Raw genomic sequence first — 18939 nt, 5'->3', positions numbered from 1 at the left:
ATTATTATTAGTGATGTTTACAAGGACAGAAAGAGGCTACTACAAAAGGGCCTTGGAACTATTGTTCCCCCCCCCACACACACACACACACAGGAAGCCCTGGAACTCAGAGTGTAATTGTTATCCATGGAAAGACTGAGAGAACTGTGTGTAGAAAGGGTCCATCCATCATCTCATTTTATTTCTATATATCCCCTGGGTGCAAGTTAAAGGATCCATCCCATACAGGGGTTACGTTAATAAAGTTGTGATAATATACTAACCACAGTAACTTAGTAATTTAGTAAATGAACGCAGATAAAAACCAAAATGGCCCATCCAGTCTGCCCAGAAAATGTTTAGAGTTGTAAATGTCACTCCATGCAGGTTACCTTCTCATTTTTTTGTTAGGGTTGTGACTGCTGCTGCATCGTGCAAGTTACCCACAGGCCTTCTGGTTAGGGTTGTAACTGCCACTCATGCAGGTTACCCCATGCAGAAAAGTTAACACACATTATTCCATTTCTTCATTTCTATCCCCTTGCCACTAGAGATCTTTTGTGTTTGTCCCATGCACTTTTAAATTTATCAGCATTCTTGTCTTCACCACCTCCTCTGGAAGGGCATTTCAGGCATCCATCGCCCATTCTGTGAAAAAATATCTTTTGACCGTTGTTCTTGAATCTATCCCCTGGAGTTTCATATCATAAATCCCAGTTCTATAGTTTCCATTACATTGGAATGGTTATTTCTTGTGCATTTTTAAGATCTTTAAGGTATTTAAAAATCTATATCATATTCCCCCACCCCTTCTCCCATCTCTACTTTCCTCTCAGATATTCATATTTAGATCCTGAAGCCTCATCTCATATGTCTTTTGCTGCAAACCCTGCACCATTTTGATTGCTTTTCTCTGTACTGCTTCTAGGCTATCTCTATCTTTTTTGAGATATGACCTCCAGAAATGAACACAATACTCACCTGTATAGGGACATTATTACTCCTTTTTCCTCCTGGTTGTGCCTTTCCCTATGCATCCTAGCATCCCTCTGACCCAGTCACTATCTTGTCACACTGTTTCAGGTACAGCTACTTTGGATTTCTGTACCTCAAATGCATGACTATACTTTTTAACATTGGATTTCAACTTCGAAACTTTTGACCACTCCTCAAGCTTTCTTAGATCACTTCTAACTCTCTATACTTCTTCAGGGGTGTCCACTCTGTTGCAGATCTTAGTCTCATCTGCAAAAAAAAAAAAAAACCAACACATTTTTCCTACTAACTCTTCCATAATATCATTCACAGATACTGAACAGAACCAACCCAAGAACTGAACCATGATGCACTCCACTTCTCTCAGAGTGCATTTCATTTACCACTACCCTCTGTTGTCTATCACTCAACCAACTACTAATCTATTCCATCACCTTGGAACACATCTCAGGCTGTTAATTTTATGCATGAGTCTCCTATGCAGAACTGTATCAAAAGCTTTGCTGAAATCCAAGTAAACTTTGGAAATTCACTAGTATACAAGGACCGTGGGATATGGCATGGCAGGCAGGTGTAACTTTGTGCATGTGGATTGATATGCATACGTTTGAAAATGTAAATTATGTGTGTAAATCCTTTCTCAGCTCAATTCTGCCCCACCCTCACCCAGAATACCTATTTACTATGCATGTAAAAGTAGGCATGAAATCATGTTTCACACCTACTTTTACATGCATAGACTCTGAATTGGAATTTAAAAAGAAAATCTGAATTTCATTAACTACATAGGCCCTAGATTAAGAACATAAGAACATAAGAACATGCCATACTGGGTCAGACCAAGGGTCCATCAAGCCCAATATCCTGTTTCCAACAGTGGCCAATCCAGGCCATAAGAACCTGGCAAGTACCCAAAAACTAAGTCTATTCCATGTAACCATTGCTAATGGCAGTGGCTATTCTCTAAGTGAACTTAATAGCAGGTAATGGACTTCTCCTCTAAGAACCTATCCAATCCTTTTTTAAACACAGCTATACTAACTGCACTAACCACATCCTCTGGCAACAAATTCCAGAGTTTAATTGTGCGTTGAGTAAAAAAGAACTTTTTCCGATTAGTTTTAAATGTGCCCCATGCTAACTTCATGGAGTGCCCCCTAGTCTTTCTACTATCCGAAAGAGTAAATAACCGATTCACATCTACCCGTTCTAGACCTCTCATGATTTTAAACACCTCTATCATATCCCCCCTCAGTCGTCTCTTCTCCAAGCTGAAAAGTCCTAACCTCTTTAGTCTTTCCTCATAGGGGAGTTGTTCCATTCCCCTTATCATTTTGGTAACCCTTCTCTGTACCTTCTCCATCGCAATTATATCTTTTTTGAGATGCGGCGACCAGAATTGTACACAATATTCAAGGTGCGGTCTCACCATGGAGCGATACAGAGGCATTATGACATTTTCCGTTTTATTCACCATTCCCTTTCTAATAATTCCCAACATTCTGTTTGATTTCTAACAGTCAGTATCATAGAATATATTTAAGGTTCATTTTTTCAAATACTTTACCCTTTTCCTTCTCAGAACACATCTTCATGCTGGAGTATGAAGTTTAGTTCAATTTATACCTACCCAAAAGAACAATGCCACAGATCTAGAGCAGCTGACATGCATGGATTTATTGAATGTAAATGTTCACTTATAAAACGGTAGCTTGTCAAGAAGGATTTGTTCCATGGTTTTGGCACTACTTCCAGTCTAAACAAGAGAGAGAAAATATCAAAACATGATTGAAATTTGTAAATATCCTAAATACTGTTGTTAACAATTTCAAGTAAAAAAAGTTTTTCCAAAAAACTAAACGTAATGCATTCATATATGAACTTCAACACAAAAGAGTTGATACACTAAAATGCAGTAAATTTAGAACATTAGTAAATTCAAACTTCTAAATTTAGCTCCTTGAAACAGATTTTAGCTGCAGTTACACTAAGCTAATGATATGCAGAGTGCAACCGAGCTAAAATTATTATAGCAAATAAGCACAACTAGTTTTGCTCAACCACATTATAAATACCATCTGACTCTTCACTAAACCGTCCAGTGATTTTGGTCCATTTAATACAAAATCTTTTTTGCTTTTGTCTTCCCAGTAATAGACACCCACCCTGACAGACCCACTGCATTTCTAATCCCTCACAGCAAACCTTCTAGCACCCTCCTCTAATTGCAGAGCACCTCCCCCCACCATGAACCCACTCTGAAGGTCAGCAAGCCAGCAGCGGGTAGATAACTAAGGGCTAGATTTTCTATCATTGCGCGGCTCTGTGAATTGCGAGGTGGCGGTGGGGGGCGAAGCGGGGGGCGGGCCTGTGAAAGCTGGCAGCGATCGCATCACCATGGTGCGATCGCTGCCGGCTTTCGCAAACCAATAGCGCCGCCGTGAAAGGGGGTGCTATTGGGCGCGTTACTACTGACTGCGATAAGGGTCCTTACCTTTTCGCCATCAGCGATGTCTTCGCGGCGTCCACCCCAGTGCCGCCCCGACTCCTCCCCTTCCGGTGCAGAAGCTGCCCAGAACCCGCCCCGATCTAGGTCCCTTTTCACGTGCAATCCCTTTAGAAAATGACCCCCTAAATATCTTGCTTCTGTTAGCTCGCTATCTTCTTAAAAACAGTGGTCTTGCTGGTTTGCACTTTCAATTGAATATGCCTCATGCAGCAACTGGAGGATTTTGAAAGGAAGTATGGGTCTGCCAGAGGGGAAATCAGGTATTAGAGAGGTAATGAGAAAGGAGGTCACTCTTCAGCAGTTGGGGGCTAGTGATCCTATGTGTCTACTGCCCTCCCTCCCCACCACCCCAAGCCTCCCTCTGGAACTCCCTCCCGGCCAAACTCCGACTAGAACCATCCCTGAGCCACTTCAAAAAAGGAATAAAAACATGGCTGTTTAAACAGGCCTACCCCAACTCCTCTCAACCCTAGGCCTCCCACGCATACAGGAACCTGCATCCTCCATACAGCCCTTCCCACCTTTCCCACCCCTTGTAACCCTTCCAGCACACCCCATGCTCCCCCTAACTCCCCCCCTCCACTCCCCACCCCCCCCCCTGCCTCTTAGCCTCTTCAGCCTCCCCCCCCCCCGCCTTCTTTACCATATCAATCTCTCCTTTACCTTTACCTCCCCTCTCGCATATTTTCTCCCCCCTTTCCCTCTCCCCTCACCCCTCCCCCCAACGTTGTAAATAAGTTCACATATGTAATATGTAATTTTAAACCCATATCTTTCCAATTAAGTTATCCATGCTTGCTTTCTCTTTTCTCTCGTTCTTCGCTTTTTACCTTGTTCCTTTTATCCAATTATTATCCAATTCTCCCAGTTAAACCCCCCTTGTTCAATGTAATTTCCTTTCTCAGTTAATTGTGAACCGACATGATGTGTCCTACGAATGCCGGTATATAAAAATGTTAAATAAAATAAATAAATAAGCCCTGCCTTTAACAGAAAGAGGTTAACTTACTCATCTGTGAAGGCATAAATGCAAGCCTCCTAATGGTGTTAAAATATAGCATGCATGGTCATGCTGCTTTAGAATGACCACACTCAGTCGACTCAGTGCTGCTTTTCTCCAGCTCTAAATCGACAAAAGCATAGAACGAGAGTTTGTGCATGCTAATATGAAGCACACTTGATTGCACTGTAATCAAAATGTAAAAGAAAATTGTATATACAGGCCAGATAAAAGTGAGCAGGAGTACAGGAATAGATGTATTCAGTATAGAGCTCTATTTAAGCATATAATCAGGATTATGCTAATAATTACTGTCCACAGGAAACATCTGATTTTAATTATCTATTATCTTGGAATACAGTAAAACCATTCAGTGAAGAATGCCAATGAAACACATTGGGGCGGATTTTAAAAGGGTTACGTGCATAATATACATGCTTAACCCTTTTAAACCCTTCCTGCGCGCGCTGAGCCTATTTTGCATAGGCCCAGTGACACGCGCAAGCCCTGGGACGCGCGTAGGTCCCGGGGCTTGAAAAAAGGGGCGGGGAGTGGGTGGGGCGGTCCGGGGGAAGGACAGGGTCAGGACCGAGGCCTCCGGCACAGCAGCCGGGGGATTGTGCGCCGGCACTCGGCTGGCATGCGCAACCTACACTAAGACCTACAGCAGTTACATAGCACTATCATTCCTACTATTCAATGTACAATCCATAATAAAGAAAATACCCATCATCACTGACCTACTCGAAGATTACAAACCAGATTTCATAGCCATCACGGAAACATGGATAAAAAACACCGACCCTGTCTTAATCAACCAAATCAATAACCCTATCTACAGAACATTTTCAATCCCCAGACCAAAAAAGAAAGGTGGAGGTCTAATGCTAGTAGTCAAAAAAAACCTATAGATGAAACTACTTCCAACTAACACCCACACAACACTGGAAATTGAACTATTCGACTCACCAAAACTACAAATCTGCCTTGTATACTGCCCCCCCAATTCACTGAATCAGAACTGCTCACCACTTATATAATTTTTCTTGACCAAACTATCAACAAACCCATCATCATATTAGGTGACTTTAACATCCACATAGACACCATCTCCCACTCCTCCACATGTATCTCAATTACTGACGCTCTCTCATCCCTAGGCCTAAGTCAAATCATCAATGGCCCAACGCACAAAGCAGGTCACACACTAGACCTGGTCTTCATCAATACTGAAATATGGGCTACCTACAGAAAAAAGATCACGAATATCCCCTGGTCAGACCACTCTATAATCCACTCCACTCTGACTTCCAATTGTAAATTTACTGCAATAAAAAGCACACCTAAATCCTTCTCCTACCGGCTACCCTTTAACATCAAGATACTTCAAGATAATCTACAATCAGAACTATCAAACATAGATCTATCTAACGCAGAAAACGTCACTTCCTCTTGGCTCACCATCACTAAAACAATAGCAGACAAGATAAACCCCATGATAATGAAAACAATAAAAAACCCCAAACACCAGAACCAGTGGTATAATGACAACATCAGATCAGCCAAACGTGAACTCAGAAAAAAAGAGAAGACATGGAGGAACAACAAAACAACGACACTACTTAACGCCTATCGATCACACTTAGCTGACTACAAAAAACGTATCCACAAAGCAAAAAAAGACTTCTACTCAAACAAAATAAACAAATAACAACATAACCCAAGAATGCTTTTCAATATCGTACAAACCTAACCAAATCCTCCAATGACCAGAAATCATCAACCTCCAAGATCAATAGCAACGATTTCGCAGATTTCTTCAACGAAAAAATCAAAAACCTCATAAATAACAACCTCAACAACAACAGCAAGACCCGAAATTACAAATCAATCAAACAACAAGCTGGCCCAACTTTGATACAATATCTTCACTGGAAATCCAAATGATCATCAAAAAATAAACCCATCTAAACACCCTATCGATTGCATACCCATACCGGCGATCAAAGCCATCGAACCATCAATAACCAAAACGTTAACCGACATTGTAAACCTATCCCTCACAGAAGAAAACTACCCTGACTGCTTAAAATCAGCAATTATCAAACCCATCCTGAAAAAGACCAACCTTGATCCAGAAAATCCACTAAACTACTGACCCATATCAAACCTACCATTCATTGCCAAAATTATCGAAAAAATCATCCACTCCCAACTCAGCGACCACCTGGAAGAAAACAACATCCTACTCCCCACCAATTTGGCTTCAGAAAATACCTGAACACTGAGTCACTACTCCTATCTTTAAACGACACCGTGCTCAAAGGCTTTGAAAAAGGACACAGCTACCTTTTAGTCCTACTTGACCTATCAGCAGCCTTCAACACAGTAAACCATTCAATCATGATTGACCGTCTCTCCGAAATTGGTGCAAAAGAAAAAACCCTACAATGGTTCACAAAGAACCTACCAAGTGTTGATCAACGACACCCTCTCAAAGAAAATAAACCTTGACACCGGAGTTCCCCAAGGCTCCGCCCTTTCTGCGATACTCTTCAACATTTACCTGCTCCTGATATGCCACTTCCTCTCAAACCTTAAACTGAACCACTTCATATATGTGGATGATATCCAAATATTATTCCCAATACACAACACTCTGGAAGACACCTACAAAAAAACAGCCACTTACCTCACCAAAATAAAAAAACTATTAACCAACATGAAACTCATCCTAAACATCGATAAGCAAAAATAATCATACTAGACAGAAGAACAATGCTTCTCAAATACCACCCCTCAACTTAATGAACCAAAAAGCTGCAATCTCACCTGCCACTCATGCCCGCAACCTAGGAATCATAATTGACAATGAACTATCCTTTAAGAATCACATCACTTCTAAAATCAAAGACGGATATCACAAACTCCTAACCCTACACCGTCTAAAACCTTTCCTATCCCCCAACGACTTTAGAACAGTCCTTCAACTACTCATCTTCTCCAACCTGGACTACGGCAACTCCCTGCTATTCAACTTACCTCTCACCACCATACAACCACTCCAAATACAGCCTCCAGAATACTCACTGGAACTAAACAACACGATCACATTACTCCTACTCTTATTTCTCTACTCTGGCTCCCAATAAAATTCAGGATAGAATACAAAATACTATCCATATTACACAAAATAATATACAAAAAACAAACAAACTGGCTAAGTACATCTATAAAACTACACTCCCCAAACAGAAACCTCCGCTCAGCTAACAAAGGTCTATTAAAGATTCCACCTACCCGTTCCAAACAACTTACCTCAACTCGGAAGAGAGCCATATCCCTAGGAAATCCCAAACTCTGGAACACCCTCCCAACTGAACTTAGAACACAGCAAAATTTAGAAACCTTCAAAAAAGAACTAAAAACCTGAATGTTTATCAAAGCCTACCAAAACACCTAATGACTCTCAGATATTACTTCACTCCTACTGGCCCTATATAAAAATGTGGAACCAATGCAAGCACATAATACAAAAAAATAATTAAATCCGCATAGTTTGAATCGATCTACGTTTATAAAGTCTACAACATTTATGTCGACAATCTCATGAATCTTTTGAAACTCTGTTAAACATCGAAACTTTGTAAACCGTTGTGATGGTGAAACCGAACGACGGTATATAAAACTCGATAAATAAATAAATAAATAAATAAAGGTAGGGGGAATTTAGGTAAGGCTGGGGGCGGGTTAGATAGGGGAAGGGAGGGGAAGGTGGCGGGGGCGGAAGGAAAGTCCCCTCCAAGGCCACTTGGATTTCGGAGCGGCCTCAGAGGGAACAGGGAAAGCCATCGGGGCTCTCCTAGGGCTCGGCGCGCGCAAGGTGTAAACGTGTGCACCCTCTTGCACACGCCGACCCCAGATTTTATAAAATGTGCGTGGCTGCATGCGCATGTTATAAAATCTACGCCCATGCATAGATATGAAAATCTGGCCCATTTTGTTTTATAGGTAGACTAGTCAAGATATTTCAGGAAGTCATCATGCACAGCACTGCTGGCAGGATAAACAAGAGTTCCACTGTTAGTTCTGCTTATAAACGTTCAGAACCACAAATTGGGGCAGATTTTCAAAGCCTTATGGGGCAGATTTTCAAAGGGTTACGAGCGTAACATACGCCGTAACCCCTGAAAAGCTGCCCCAAGCTGCTCCTGTGTGCGCTGAGCCTATCTTGCATAGGCTCTGCGGCGCGCACAAGCCCTGGGATGCGCGTATGTCCCGGGGCTTTGAAAAAGGGGCGTTCCAGGGGCAGGGCCGTGGGTAGGACGCCAGCCCGAGGGCGTTTCGGGGGCGGGAACGAGGCCTCCAGAACAGCCACCATGCTGGGAGATGTCACACCGGCAGCTAGCATGCACGCAAATTACGCTGCCCAGAGGCAGGCGTAACTTTCCCGATAAAGGTAAGGGTTTTAGATAGGGCTGGGGGGCAGGTTAGATAGGGGAAGGGAGGGGAAGGTGCGAGGGGGTGGAAGGAAAGGTCCCTCCGAGGCCGCTCCGATTTCGGAGCGGCCTGGGAGGGAATGGAGTAAGGCTGTGCGGCTTGGCACATGCAAGTTGCACAATTGTGCACCCCCTTGCGTGCGCCAACCCCGGATTTTATAACATGTGCGCTGCAGCACGTGCATGTTATAAAATTGAGTGTAGATTTGTTCGCACCGGGTTGTGCCGAGCCTATTTTGCATAGGCCCGGTGACGTGCACAAGCCCTGGGATGCGCGTATGTCCTGGGGCTTGAAAACGGGTGGGGCAGGGGCGGTCCGGGGTGGGGCGGGGGCAGGCGCAACTTGAAAAACAAAGGTATGGGGGGTTAGATAGGGCTGGGGGCGGGTTAGGTAGGAGAAGGTGGGGGGCATTAGGAAAGTTCCCTCAGAATGGCCTCTGAGGGAACAGGGAACAGGAAAAGCCATTGGGGCTCCCTTAGGGCTTGGCGTGCGCAAGGTGCACAAGTGTGCACCCCCTTGTATGCACGCACATGTTATAAAATCGGGCGTAGATTTGTGCGCGCCGGGTTGCACACACAAATCTACGCTTGCGTGTAGCTTTTAATATCTGCCCCATTGTGTGTGGGCTTAACATACTAGGCAAACAACTGCATTATTATAAAACAAGAGAGAAGAAGCCAATCCCAATTGGCAAAAATAGTAGTACAGGATCAGTAATAATAAGAAACTTAAATGAAACTGTAGAATTCACTGGGACAGAAATTCTCATTTATGCACAGAATTAATTAAGAAAAGTTAGGAAATATTTGTCTGAATATTTTCTTCTTTTAGCAGCAACATTTGAAAACTACTGTACACACAGCAAATAATAATGCACTGTAGGGAATCAGCTGATGCAGTGGCTGGTAAACCATGCTGACTCAGCGATTTCAACACATCTTCACTTCCTTATCTCTGACCTTTGCACTGAGCGCAGCAAGATTAGCACATCTTAAAGCTCTAGCTTACAATTAACCCCCACTGCCTAAGGACAGGATGCCTGTCTGCCACGTACACAGCTGCAGGCAAAAGACAGACACATATATGGTATAGACTTCAGCAGCCAATGAAATGATCTGTATGTACCTCCTGAACCAATGATCTAATGACACATCTGTATGCTATGAATGTATGTATAATAAAAGGAGGCTCCTGAGGGTGTTTGGGAGCCTCGCTGAGCCTTGGCCACGAACTCTGCCTGATGTGTCTTCATTGCTGTAACATCTGGTGACCCGCGACGTGATATCCCTGCTCATCCGGCTGGAATAGCCTTGGTGCACCACAGCAAACTCGCTCCCGCAGTTGTAAGTATATTTCAGCGAGTTTGTTCCCACATTCGTGAGTATGGGGGGTGGGGGGGGGGGGGTATAGTCAGCTCAGCAGAAGGCTCATGCAAAAGAGCTGCAAAAAATAATCAAGAATCATTATTTCATCACCAAGAGAGAAATAGCACAAGTCAGAATAGGGGACTTAGAAAAATTGATAGGCGAAATAGCCTGCCAGTGCCCATGGTATCCAGAGGCTGGGACTCTGGACGTCAAGACTGGATTCAGATCGGTAACAGTCTCCATGCGCCTCCGCGCGCTCCCATATGGCAGTTGTTACTCTGGCAAAAATGCACAGGGAGCCATTGAAAACATGGGGATTAACAATCTCAAGGCACCATCCTCAGTTCCTGTGTCCTCAGATGCCGACAAAGAAGCAGACAGGCCTGTAATTAGTACACCCATTCCACACATCCTTACCCCACCATATCCGCAAACTCCCTCAGAGACAGCAAATTCTCTGTATCCGCAGCTCCCCATGCCCGAACCCATGACACAGCCCATCCATACCTCCCAACCTTATTTAGAAAAACAGCCCTTAAGCACAATTAAGCCACAACCTGGCCCGTGCAGTGCAATTCGCATGGGGTTTCACCAGGAACAGATAAAAGGAAACCTTACAGGAGAAGAGTTATTAGAAGGACTTCAAGCCTTTCCCATTACAGAATGGACCAATGAACTAGGTGGGACAGAAAATAGTTGGTCCACCCTTCCCTATATTGTTCTTAGAGAACTCCGCACAAGTATCAAGGAGACAGGGTTCCACTCCTCTTACACCCGAGGGTTGCTAGAGGGATCCCTGACAGCAATTGAATTGAATACTGCCCGGAGTGCCATAAGCAGTAACAATACCTCCAGGTCTTCAAAGAAATTAGCATATAAGACCTTGGGCCAAGTAGCCGCACTTCTGATATCGCAATGGCGTTACAAACAAAAACAGTACCAATGTGAGAGAAATGATCTAATGAGACAGTACAATGGCCTGTTGCAAACCAGACTAAACCAAGTGATGGAGCAGACAAAGCAAACCTGGAAGGAATGTTTATCATGGGCCTTGCTATTCTGTTGCAGGAAGCCTGCATACTTAGAGCACATTTCCCCACAGGCAGTGTTCCCTCACATATCAGAGAAAGATCCAGTGTATGCAGGGCCTTACATTGTAACTACAGTGAAACTGGGACAGGACACTGTGTAAACTCAATGTGAAATGGTCCCTTTTGACAAAGTTAAATAGGGCCAGATTTAGGGTGACTCCGTTACTCTGAGATTTATTTTTGTAGCTATTGCTTGCATTGCCAGCGCACATACTTTGCATTTTTACTGCAATTTTCGTTTTAGGACAAAGTAGGTTAAGATAGAATCTGTTTACAAAAGACCAGTAAATCCTTGCCAGTCTTATTGTTTCTGGTTGATGTTATCTAGTTATGTTATCATTTGCTGGTACATTTTTTGTATAAGGATTTTAGTTTAACTAAGTTAATGTTATACGATACCGCTTTTCAGTTCCTCTAAACTTAAAGGATTAATTCATTGAATGGAGTTCTCTCCTCTGTTTATTTTCTCTTGAGAAACACTGTTCTGCATCCCTACACTAGCCCTCCCTCTCACTCTGTCTTTCTGTTGTTAACTCTTAATTGCCACTCGTAAGGGGAAGGGAGAACTTTTGAAAAGAAAAAACTGGACTTAGTTCTGCAGTTTCTCTCCCTAATTTCTGTATCTGTTATATCTCTGATACATTTCTTTATCACAACACATACTTTATACCTTTCCTTCCTGAATTATCTGCCCCAACTGTGCGTTGCAGCTTTCAAAAGGGGGCACGAGACAGATCAGATCTCCTGCTGATCCAAACCTCTTTTCCCTCACCCTTCAATGCTAAACCTTTATTACTTTTATACTTTCAAATTTCTTTAATACTGAACTGAGGTTACTGACAAGGACAATTTACTAGTGTTGAAATTCAGAATCTGAGCTACTGAAATCTGAATCTGAAAGGACGTGTTATCTATAAAGTGATGATAGTGCATCCACTAGGAGGCACTATGCTATTCTACCAGTTGTACAATATTTGTTATTTTAATAATTCTGTTATATACAAGTTTTTACTTTTCAGGTCTACAGTCCTCCTGTCTTAAAGAAACTTCAGTTTTATTTTCTTTTTCTAATTTTTATACAGAATTCTGAACTTTTATTTTTCAAACATTTTTCAAACACCTTTTGATTTTTGATCTTTGATCTAATATTTTTTTGATAATTTTTTGATATGAATTTTGAGCTCCAATTATGTGTTATCTGTTGTCTGTCTTGATGTCAAGAAGACGATGAATGAATATTTGTAGGATGGATGAATATGTGTCAGTCTTGTGTAACATATGATTAATGTAGTGTCTGAAATACTTGTTGTTTGTGGTTTAGCCTACTGCAAATGACTTTTCCTTTAAATGATTAATTTGAATTTGCATGTAACCGTTGATACTTTCTCGCATTTTCTATGGGCCACACCCCAAAAAGGGTGTACATAGGCCTTAAGCCTGAATGTGTATTTCCTGATTCTGCTGGCAACATATTTCACCACCATGTGCTTTGGCAAAGCTCATTGCCGGAAGAAGGCAACACCCCAGAGACGGTGCCTGATTGGACAATAAAGCTACGTTCATAATTGGATATTAGAAGAAATTAATACACCCAGGATGTGCATCAATGTATTTCTATTGGACAATGAAAAAAGTTTAAAAGTCTCAACCCGAGCAGTCCAGAGCTGAGAAGCAAGCCTGATGCCCAGTTGCCACTGACCTGCGTCTCCAGAGAAACAACGACTTCCTCTTTCCTTGTTCCTCTTTCTAAATTGTCTATATTATCTTTGTATTGCTGTCAATAAATTTGCCTTTTAGATCATAAAGCTGTCTGAAGGTGCTATCCGAATACCAGCAGAAAACATATGGTCCTTCGAGCCGGAAAACGGAAAAGAAAGCCTAACGCCTGATGCGGGTATCGCGGGCTAGCACACCTTCAGGGATACCTCATTGCCAGCATCGAAGGAAGTGAGGGTGCCATTGATCGGGAGTGGAAAACCGCCCTGAAGCATCCTGAATCTACTTTGAGATTTTTGAGACCTGAAGCACTTCAGCAACCACTTTGAGGAAGTAAGTCTTACTCTCAAAAGAAAAAAAAAAAATAAAACTGCTCAGTTACTTTTATTATCTCTTAGACCTTGGCGCGCACTGCTATCTGGCAGATCTTGTACAGTACCAATCAGTTACCCCAAGCTGAATACTGCGACACACCACCTGGGACTTTTTACCTGGAACCCCCGAGGGAACATGTACAGGGACGGAGTGTCAGGTGGGTCCCGAAGCGGGAATACGTACCGCTAGAAAAAAGAAGCCTTCAGATCAAGCATTCCACGGGAAACATACGTGGAGCTGACTGGAAAGGTAAGTAAAAACTTGTCTTATACGAGTGAGTCATAGGTTTTTCCGTTAGTGTACTAATAAGTTCGAAAACAATTGGCAGACTTGACGCTGCCTTTTGGCCCTATCCCGGTTGTTTCGGCGGTAACGCACTGGAGCCCAAGTAATTTAAGTAGGAACCGGTAACCAGTCGAACGGAAAGGAGTAGATAGGTCTTCAGTACTCGTCTGTCTGCAGGCTATCTCTCCCTAGTCCCGCTGTGAATACCTTCGTGTTTGAAGAAGTACAGCACACCGGAAGCGTGAATTCACGGTACGGTGAAAACTACAATTAAGGTAAGGTTGAACCACTCTTTCTCATAAGGGAGTGGCTACACGAAATTTATTATTAATACTTGTGTCGTAGTTTGGTCTGCAATATTGAGAGATCCCAAGATGGTAGGAGAGGTTAGTGAGTCATGTCCCCTGAACAAAGTCATTGCCCTGCTTAAACCCAATGAGAAGTTGATTCGTAAATACCATTCTAAGTGGGTAGCGTGGGCAGAGAAGGATGCTTCCCTTGCATGGCCAGCAGGAGGCTCCTTTGACACGCCCTTGCTCGTACAGCTTATGACATTTCTGGAAAACAAGTATTGTAAATCTAATGGGCAAGATGTAAGAACACTGGCAAACCATGTCCAAATTTATAGGTGGTTTGTCATGACAAAGGCCTTTTTAGAAAAAGAGGAAGAAATTAGTAAGAAATTCACATCACCGCCCCTTTATAGGACTGCTGACACTGCCTCCAGATGTCTAGTGCAGAGTACAGGACCCTCTCCACCTTTGGAGAAGGCGATGACCGCAGTAGGATACTTCCATTTAATTCCTACAGCATCTCCTGAGGAGACACCACACCCTGATTGGCCCACACCACAACGTCGTCTGTCCAAAAATTGTTATGAGTGTGGAAAACCTGGCCATTACAGTAAAGATTGTCATTATCATCTTGGCATACAGTGCTATCAGTGTGGACAATATGGTCATTATAGTAGGGATTGCCACTATCGGTCTAACAATCACTCTTCATTTCCCAGAGGGAATATTAGAGGCAGATATGCTGCAAGGGGGGGACCGAGCAGACCACCACCACCACCACAATTTGACCCTAATCACTGGAGGAGCAGTGGCAGTCGGAGCCAATACGTCCCTCCATCACAATGACGCCAGGCTTTAATAGCCAACATACATGTCCCCAGATAAAGTGAGTTCACACCTATCAGAGAAGGTATCTGCGTATGTAGGACCTTACATTGCCACCTTAGTGAAGCTTGGACAGAACACAGTGTGAACCTAATATGAAACACAGTTTTAAATGGAACCACATTTAGTACGACCATCCTTTAGGATGATCTCCTTATTCTGAGCCTTACTTTTATAGCTATTGCTTGCTTTACTGCAATATTCATTTCAGGACAAAGAAGCTAAAATAAGAATTTGCTTACCTAGGATATTTGTGTACATAAGACTAGTAAATCCTTGCCAGCCTTCCCGATGTCTGTCACGTAAGCCGGAGTGACACGCGTTGCATACAGGAACCTCCGGTATATAAAATCCAAAAATAAATAGATATGTCTCTATAGACTTTGTCTGACTAATTACGTGCTGTCCCTACTACAGAAGACAGCAGCCGTGCACTGGGATCAGATGCATGTGGTCAGTCAGTTGTTATCTGATTGAGAACTTTTGTAGTGCCATCACAGATGTTTAACGCCCTAAAAGTAACAAGCTTGTGGACAGATATAACAGGTTGCTAGGCTTCCTATGTTAATGTATTTACTGGTCTTATTGTTCAAGCTATTAAGATTTATTTGTGTTACCATTTGCAGGTATATTTTAGTGTAAGCATGTTTAGTATAAGTAAGTTAATTTTTAAATGGTACCATATAGTTTTAAGTTTTAAGTGTAAGTTCCTCTTTTCAATGTGAATGTATTTTTATTAAGGTGTTCACCAAGCGCATGCGATACCTTCCTCTTACAACATGTTATTTCCTTTCTGCTTTAAACTGTACATTTGTGGTAAAAGAGGGATCAAGGGGGGGAGCGAGATATATCTCCCACCAAAATAAATCCCCTTTGCTCTCAACTTTATATACTGATTCTTTATTACGTTACTGACTTCACATTCCTTTAATACTGAACTTGAGTACTGACAAGAACATATACTAGTGTTAGAATTTAGAGTCTGAGCTGCTGAATTATGATTCTGAGAGGAGAATTATGAATTTGAAAGGACATTTTAACTAAAGAGTCAAACTGTATCTTAACAAAAAAAAAGGGAAGTTGTCTCTTGCAAACCTGCAGAGTACAGCTTATCTGTTCTGCCAGCACTACGAACGGAAGAAAGAAAAAAAAAAGGAGAAATAGTTTCTAGTTTAAAATGTAGCATATTTAAGTATTAGTTATTTGATATTTGAGTTCTAATTATTTTAATTATTTGATATGATACATTGACTATAAGCTCAGAACATTATTGATTAAATTTATTTAATATTATTGGTTGGAAATCTATATGTACAATATTTGTTAATTTGATATTTCAATTGTATGCTAGTATTTACTTTTCAGGTCTTCAAGGACTTCTACCTTTTGGATAGGACTTCTACCTTTTTGACAGAATTCTGAACTTTTATTTTTCATACACATTTTTGAATTTTTGATTTTTAATTCACTTTCTTTTGATACATTTTTGATATGAATTTTGAGCTCATATTATATGTTATCTGTTGTCTGTCCTATGTGAAGACGACATTGAATGTATATTTGAAGGATGGATGAGTGTGTGTCAGTCCAGTGTGACTTATGTTTAATGTAATGTCTGAAATATTCGTTATTTGTGGTTCAGCTTACCACAGATTACTTTTCTTTAAATGCTTAATTTGCTTTTATGCTACTTTACCATATTAGGTATCTGAAACTATTAAAGAAGCACATATCCTCATTAGGCCGTGATGAATGAAAAGTTGATACATCTCACTGAAAGCGTGAAAACAACATTTATGGGACTCACTCCATTCTTCCCATCCCTTCTATGGAAGTCTCAGCCTTAACACAGAATTCATCTTCCACTCATCATTGAACTTTACTACTCTTGCTTGATTATATTTTGCCTTTATGTTGTTGTACTCTACATTAATGCAGTTCTCATGATTGTGTGAATCTTATTGCCCTGATCAGATTAGATCCATTCCCAATTATTGTCAGCTCTTTACACAAAGACTAATTGTTATACATTACACCACAATATGCTTTGTCAAATGTCAATGATAATTGATTGCCATATACTCCAAGCCCATATGCCATTTTGCAAATGCCATGATTTGGATATCTACATACATCTACATACACCAACATGTCACACACCACATTAATTTAAAATACTAAAGTTTTGCTGCTATTCCCAGTTCTCTCATATCCATTATATGATTAATTAAGATGATCATTCATCCCTAGGTCCCATAGATAACTGGTTTGACTTACCATCTATGATTTCATTATTGCTTTCCACGTTATATTCATCTCCAGTTGATATACTCTGCCCTTTTTAGTCCAGACTTGTTCAGACATCTGCGTGTCAGTGAAAGACCGGCGCAGTGTGCCGCAACATAGTTTGTCATTTCAGCCTTCACACCGTTCTTGGGCAGCTCATGTGAATAGGCTGCACAGACCAGCTATAGCTATGCCCAAATTGAAGAGAACATGCATGGCTAGTGATTCTAGAGGTTTAATGTAGTCCCAAATGTTTATATAGTTATTCTTGGTGATTGAAGACAGAATTATGACATTCATTTGATCTCCCTATTCTTAAACATCACATTTAGTAGAGTTTGCAGATACTATCCTATTGGTTACAGAGATTCCTTATCCCTCATCCATATGGATGTCTCTTTCGACATCCTACTCCTAATTCAGATTTTAAGCATTTGTTTATATTCCCATAATGTTCAAATGCATGGTAGGCCAAGACATAAGCAATAGTACTCCCAAGCATGGTTTTGCTTCTATTAATTAATTATAACTATTGCTTCTGCTATGTCTCAAATACTCTTAAGTTACTCTCAAGTCACCGCAGTTAGACAACGTCTAATGATGAACATCTCCTTCTGAAGCTAATCTCCTTCTGAAACTAATTAATGAGATTTTCCAAGGGAAAAGATTGCATTTCCATATAATTTGGTTTAATTGATGGGAAACACAGTTTAAAGTGGCTTACATTTCTAAGCGAGTTTGCAATGGTTAATTGTGAGAATGAGTGAAGTTTGTTATTTTAATGGCCTAAGACATCATCCTGCATTACTGTGAAGACAACTATGAACTCCTATACCATATTAAAGGAAGCCTTTCATTTATCAGCAGCAATGTTATTTCCTCAGGCTGTTATGCTTAACGATGACGGGTAAGCATCAGGTAGCAAATCATTAGGATTGCGTACCCTGGGCAACCTAAGACAGTGGCATTAACCCTGAGTAGAATGATGGATTATTGTTTCAACTAATCTAACCATTCATTTACAATCAATAATCAATCATTAAGTAGATCTATTGATTCATATGCTGCTAATAGGACCACATTACAGAATCTTGGATCAACTGGAAGAAGGCCAGAACAATACCTGAATGAAGAATGAATGTGAGATTGAATGACAATAAAACAAAATACAAAATGAGTATACCTGAACAATTGTGATTGTGAGTGTGAGTTGTATAAAAAGAATGATTCAACACCATAAAGAATATGGAAGCCATTTTTAACAGTCCAAAAGGTGGGTCATACTAAATTGATGCTATGACCATTTCATTCCAGGAAATACAATCTCAGCCTTTCATTTGTGAATCGTTCCCAAACGATTCAAGGGGGGAATGTACATAGGCCTTAAGCCTGAATGTGTATTTCCTGATTCTGCTGGCAACATATTTCACCACCATGTGCTTTGGCAAAGCTCATTGCCGGAAGAAGGCAACACCCCAGAGACGGTGCCTGATTGGACAATAAAGCTACGTTCATAATTGGATATTAGAAGAAATTAATACACCCAGGATGTGCATCAATGTATTTCTATTGGACAATGAAAAAAGTTTAAAAGTCTCAACCCGAGCAGTCCAGAGCTGAGAAGCAAGCCTGATGCCCAGTTGCCACTGACCTGCGT

The 18939-nt window shown here is 41.4% G+C and overlaps 1 protein-coding gene across 1 annotated transcript in view; it reads right to left on the bottom strand.

Annotated features, from left to right (window-relative positions):
* DNAH7 (dynein axonemal heavy chain 7) overlaps nucleotides 1-18939 on the bottom strand; it is a 724465-nt gene that overhangs the window by 633153 nt on the left and 72373 nt on the right. The window contains 1 exon segment of the mRNA XM_029606081.1: nucleotides 2606-2731. Within this exon segment, the coding sequence (XP_029461941.1) occupies nucleotides 2606-2731 (126 nt within the window).

The sequence above is a fragment of the Rhinatrema bivittatum genome, chromosome 6, assembly GCF_901001135.1.
Source record: "Rhinatrema bivittatum chromosome 6, aRhiBiv1.1, whole genome shotgun sequence".
Taxonomy (NCBI): domain Eukaryota; kingdom Metazoa; phylum Chordata; class Amphibia; order Gymnophiona; family Rhinatrematidae; genus Rhinatrema; species Rhinatrema bivittatum.
This window is presented reverse-complemented; position numbering and strand designations above follow the sequence as displayed.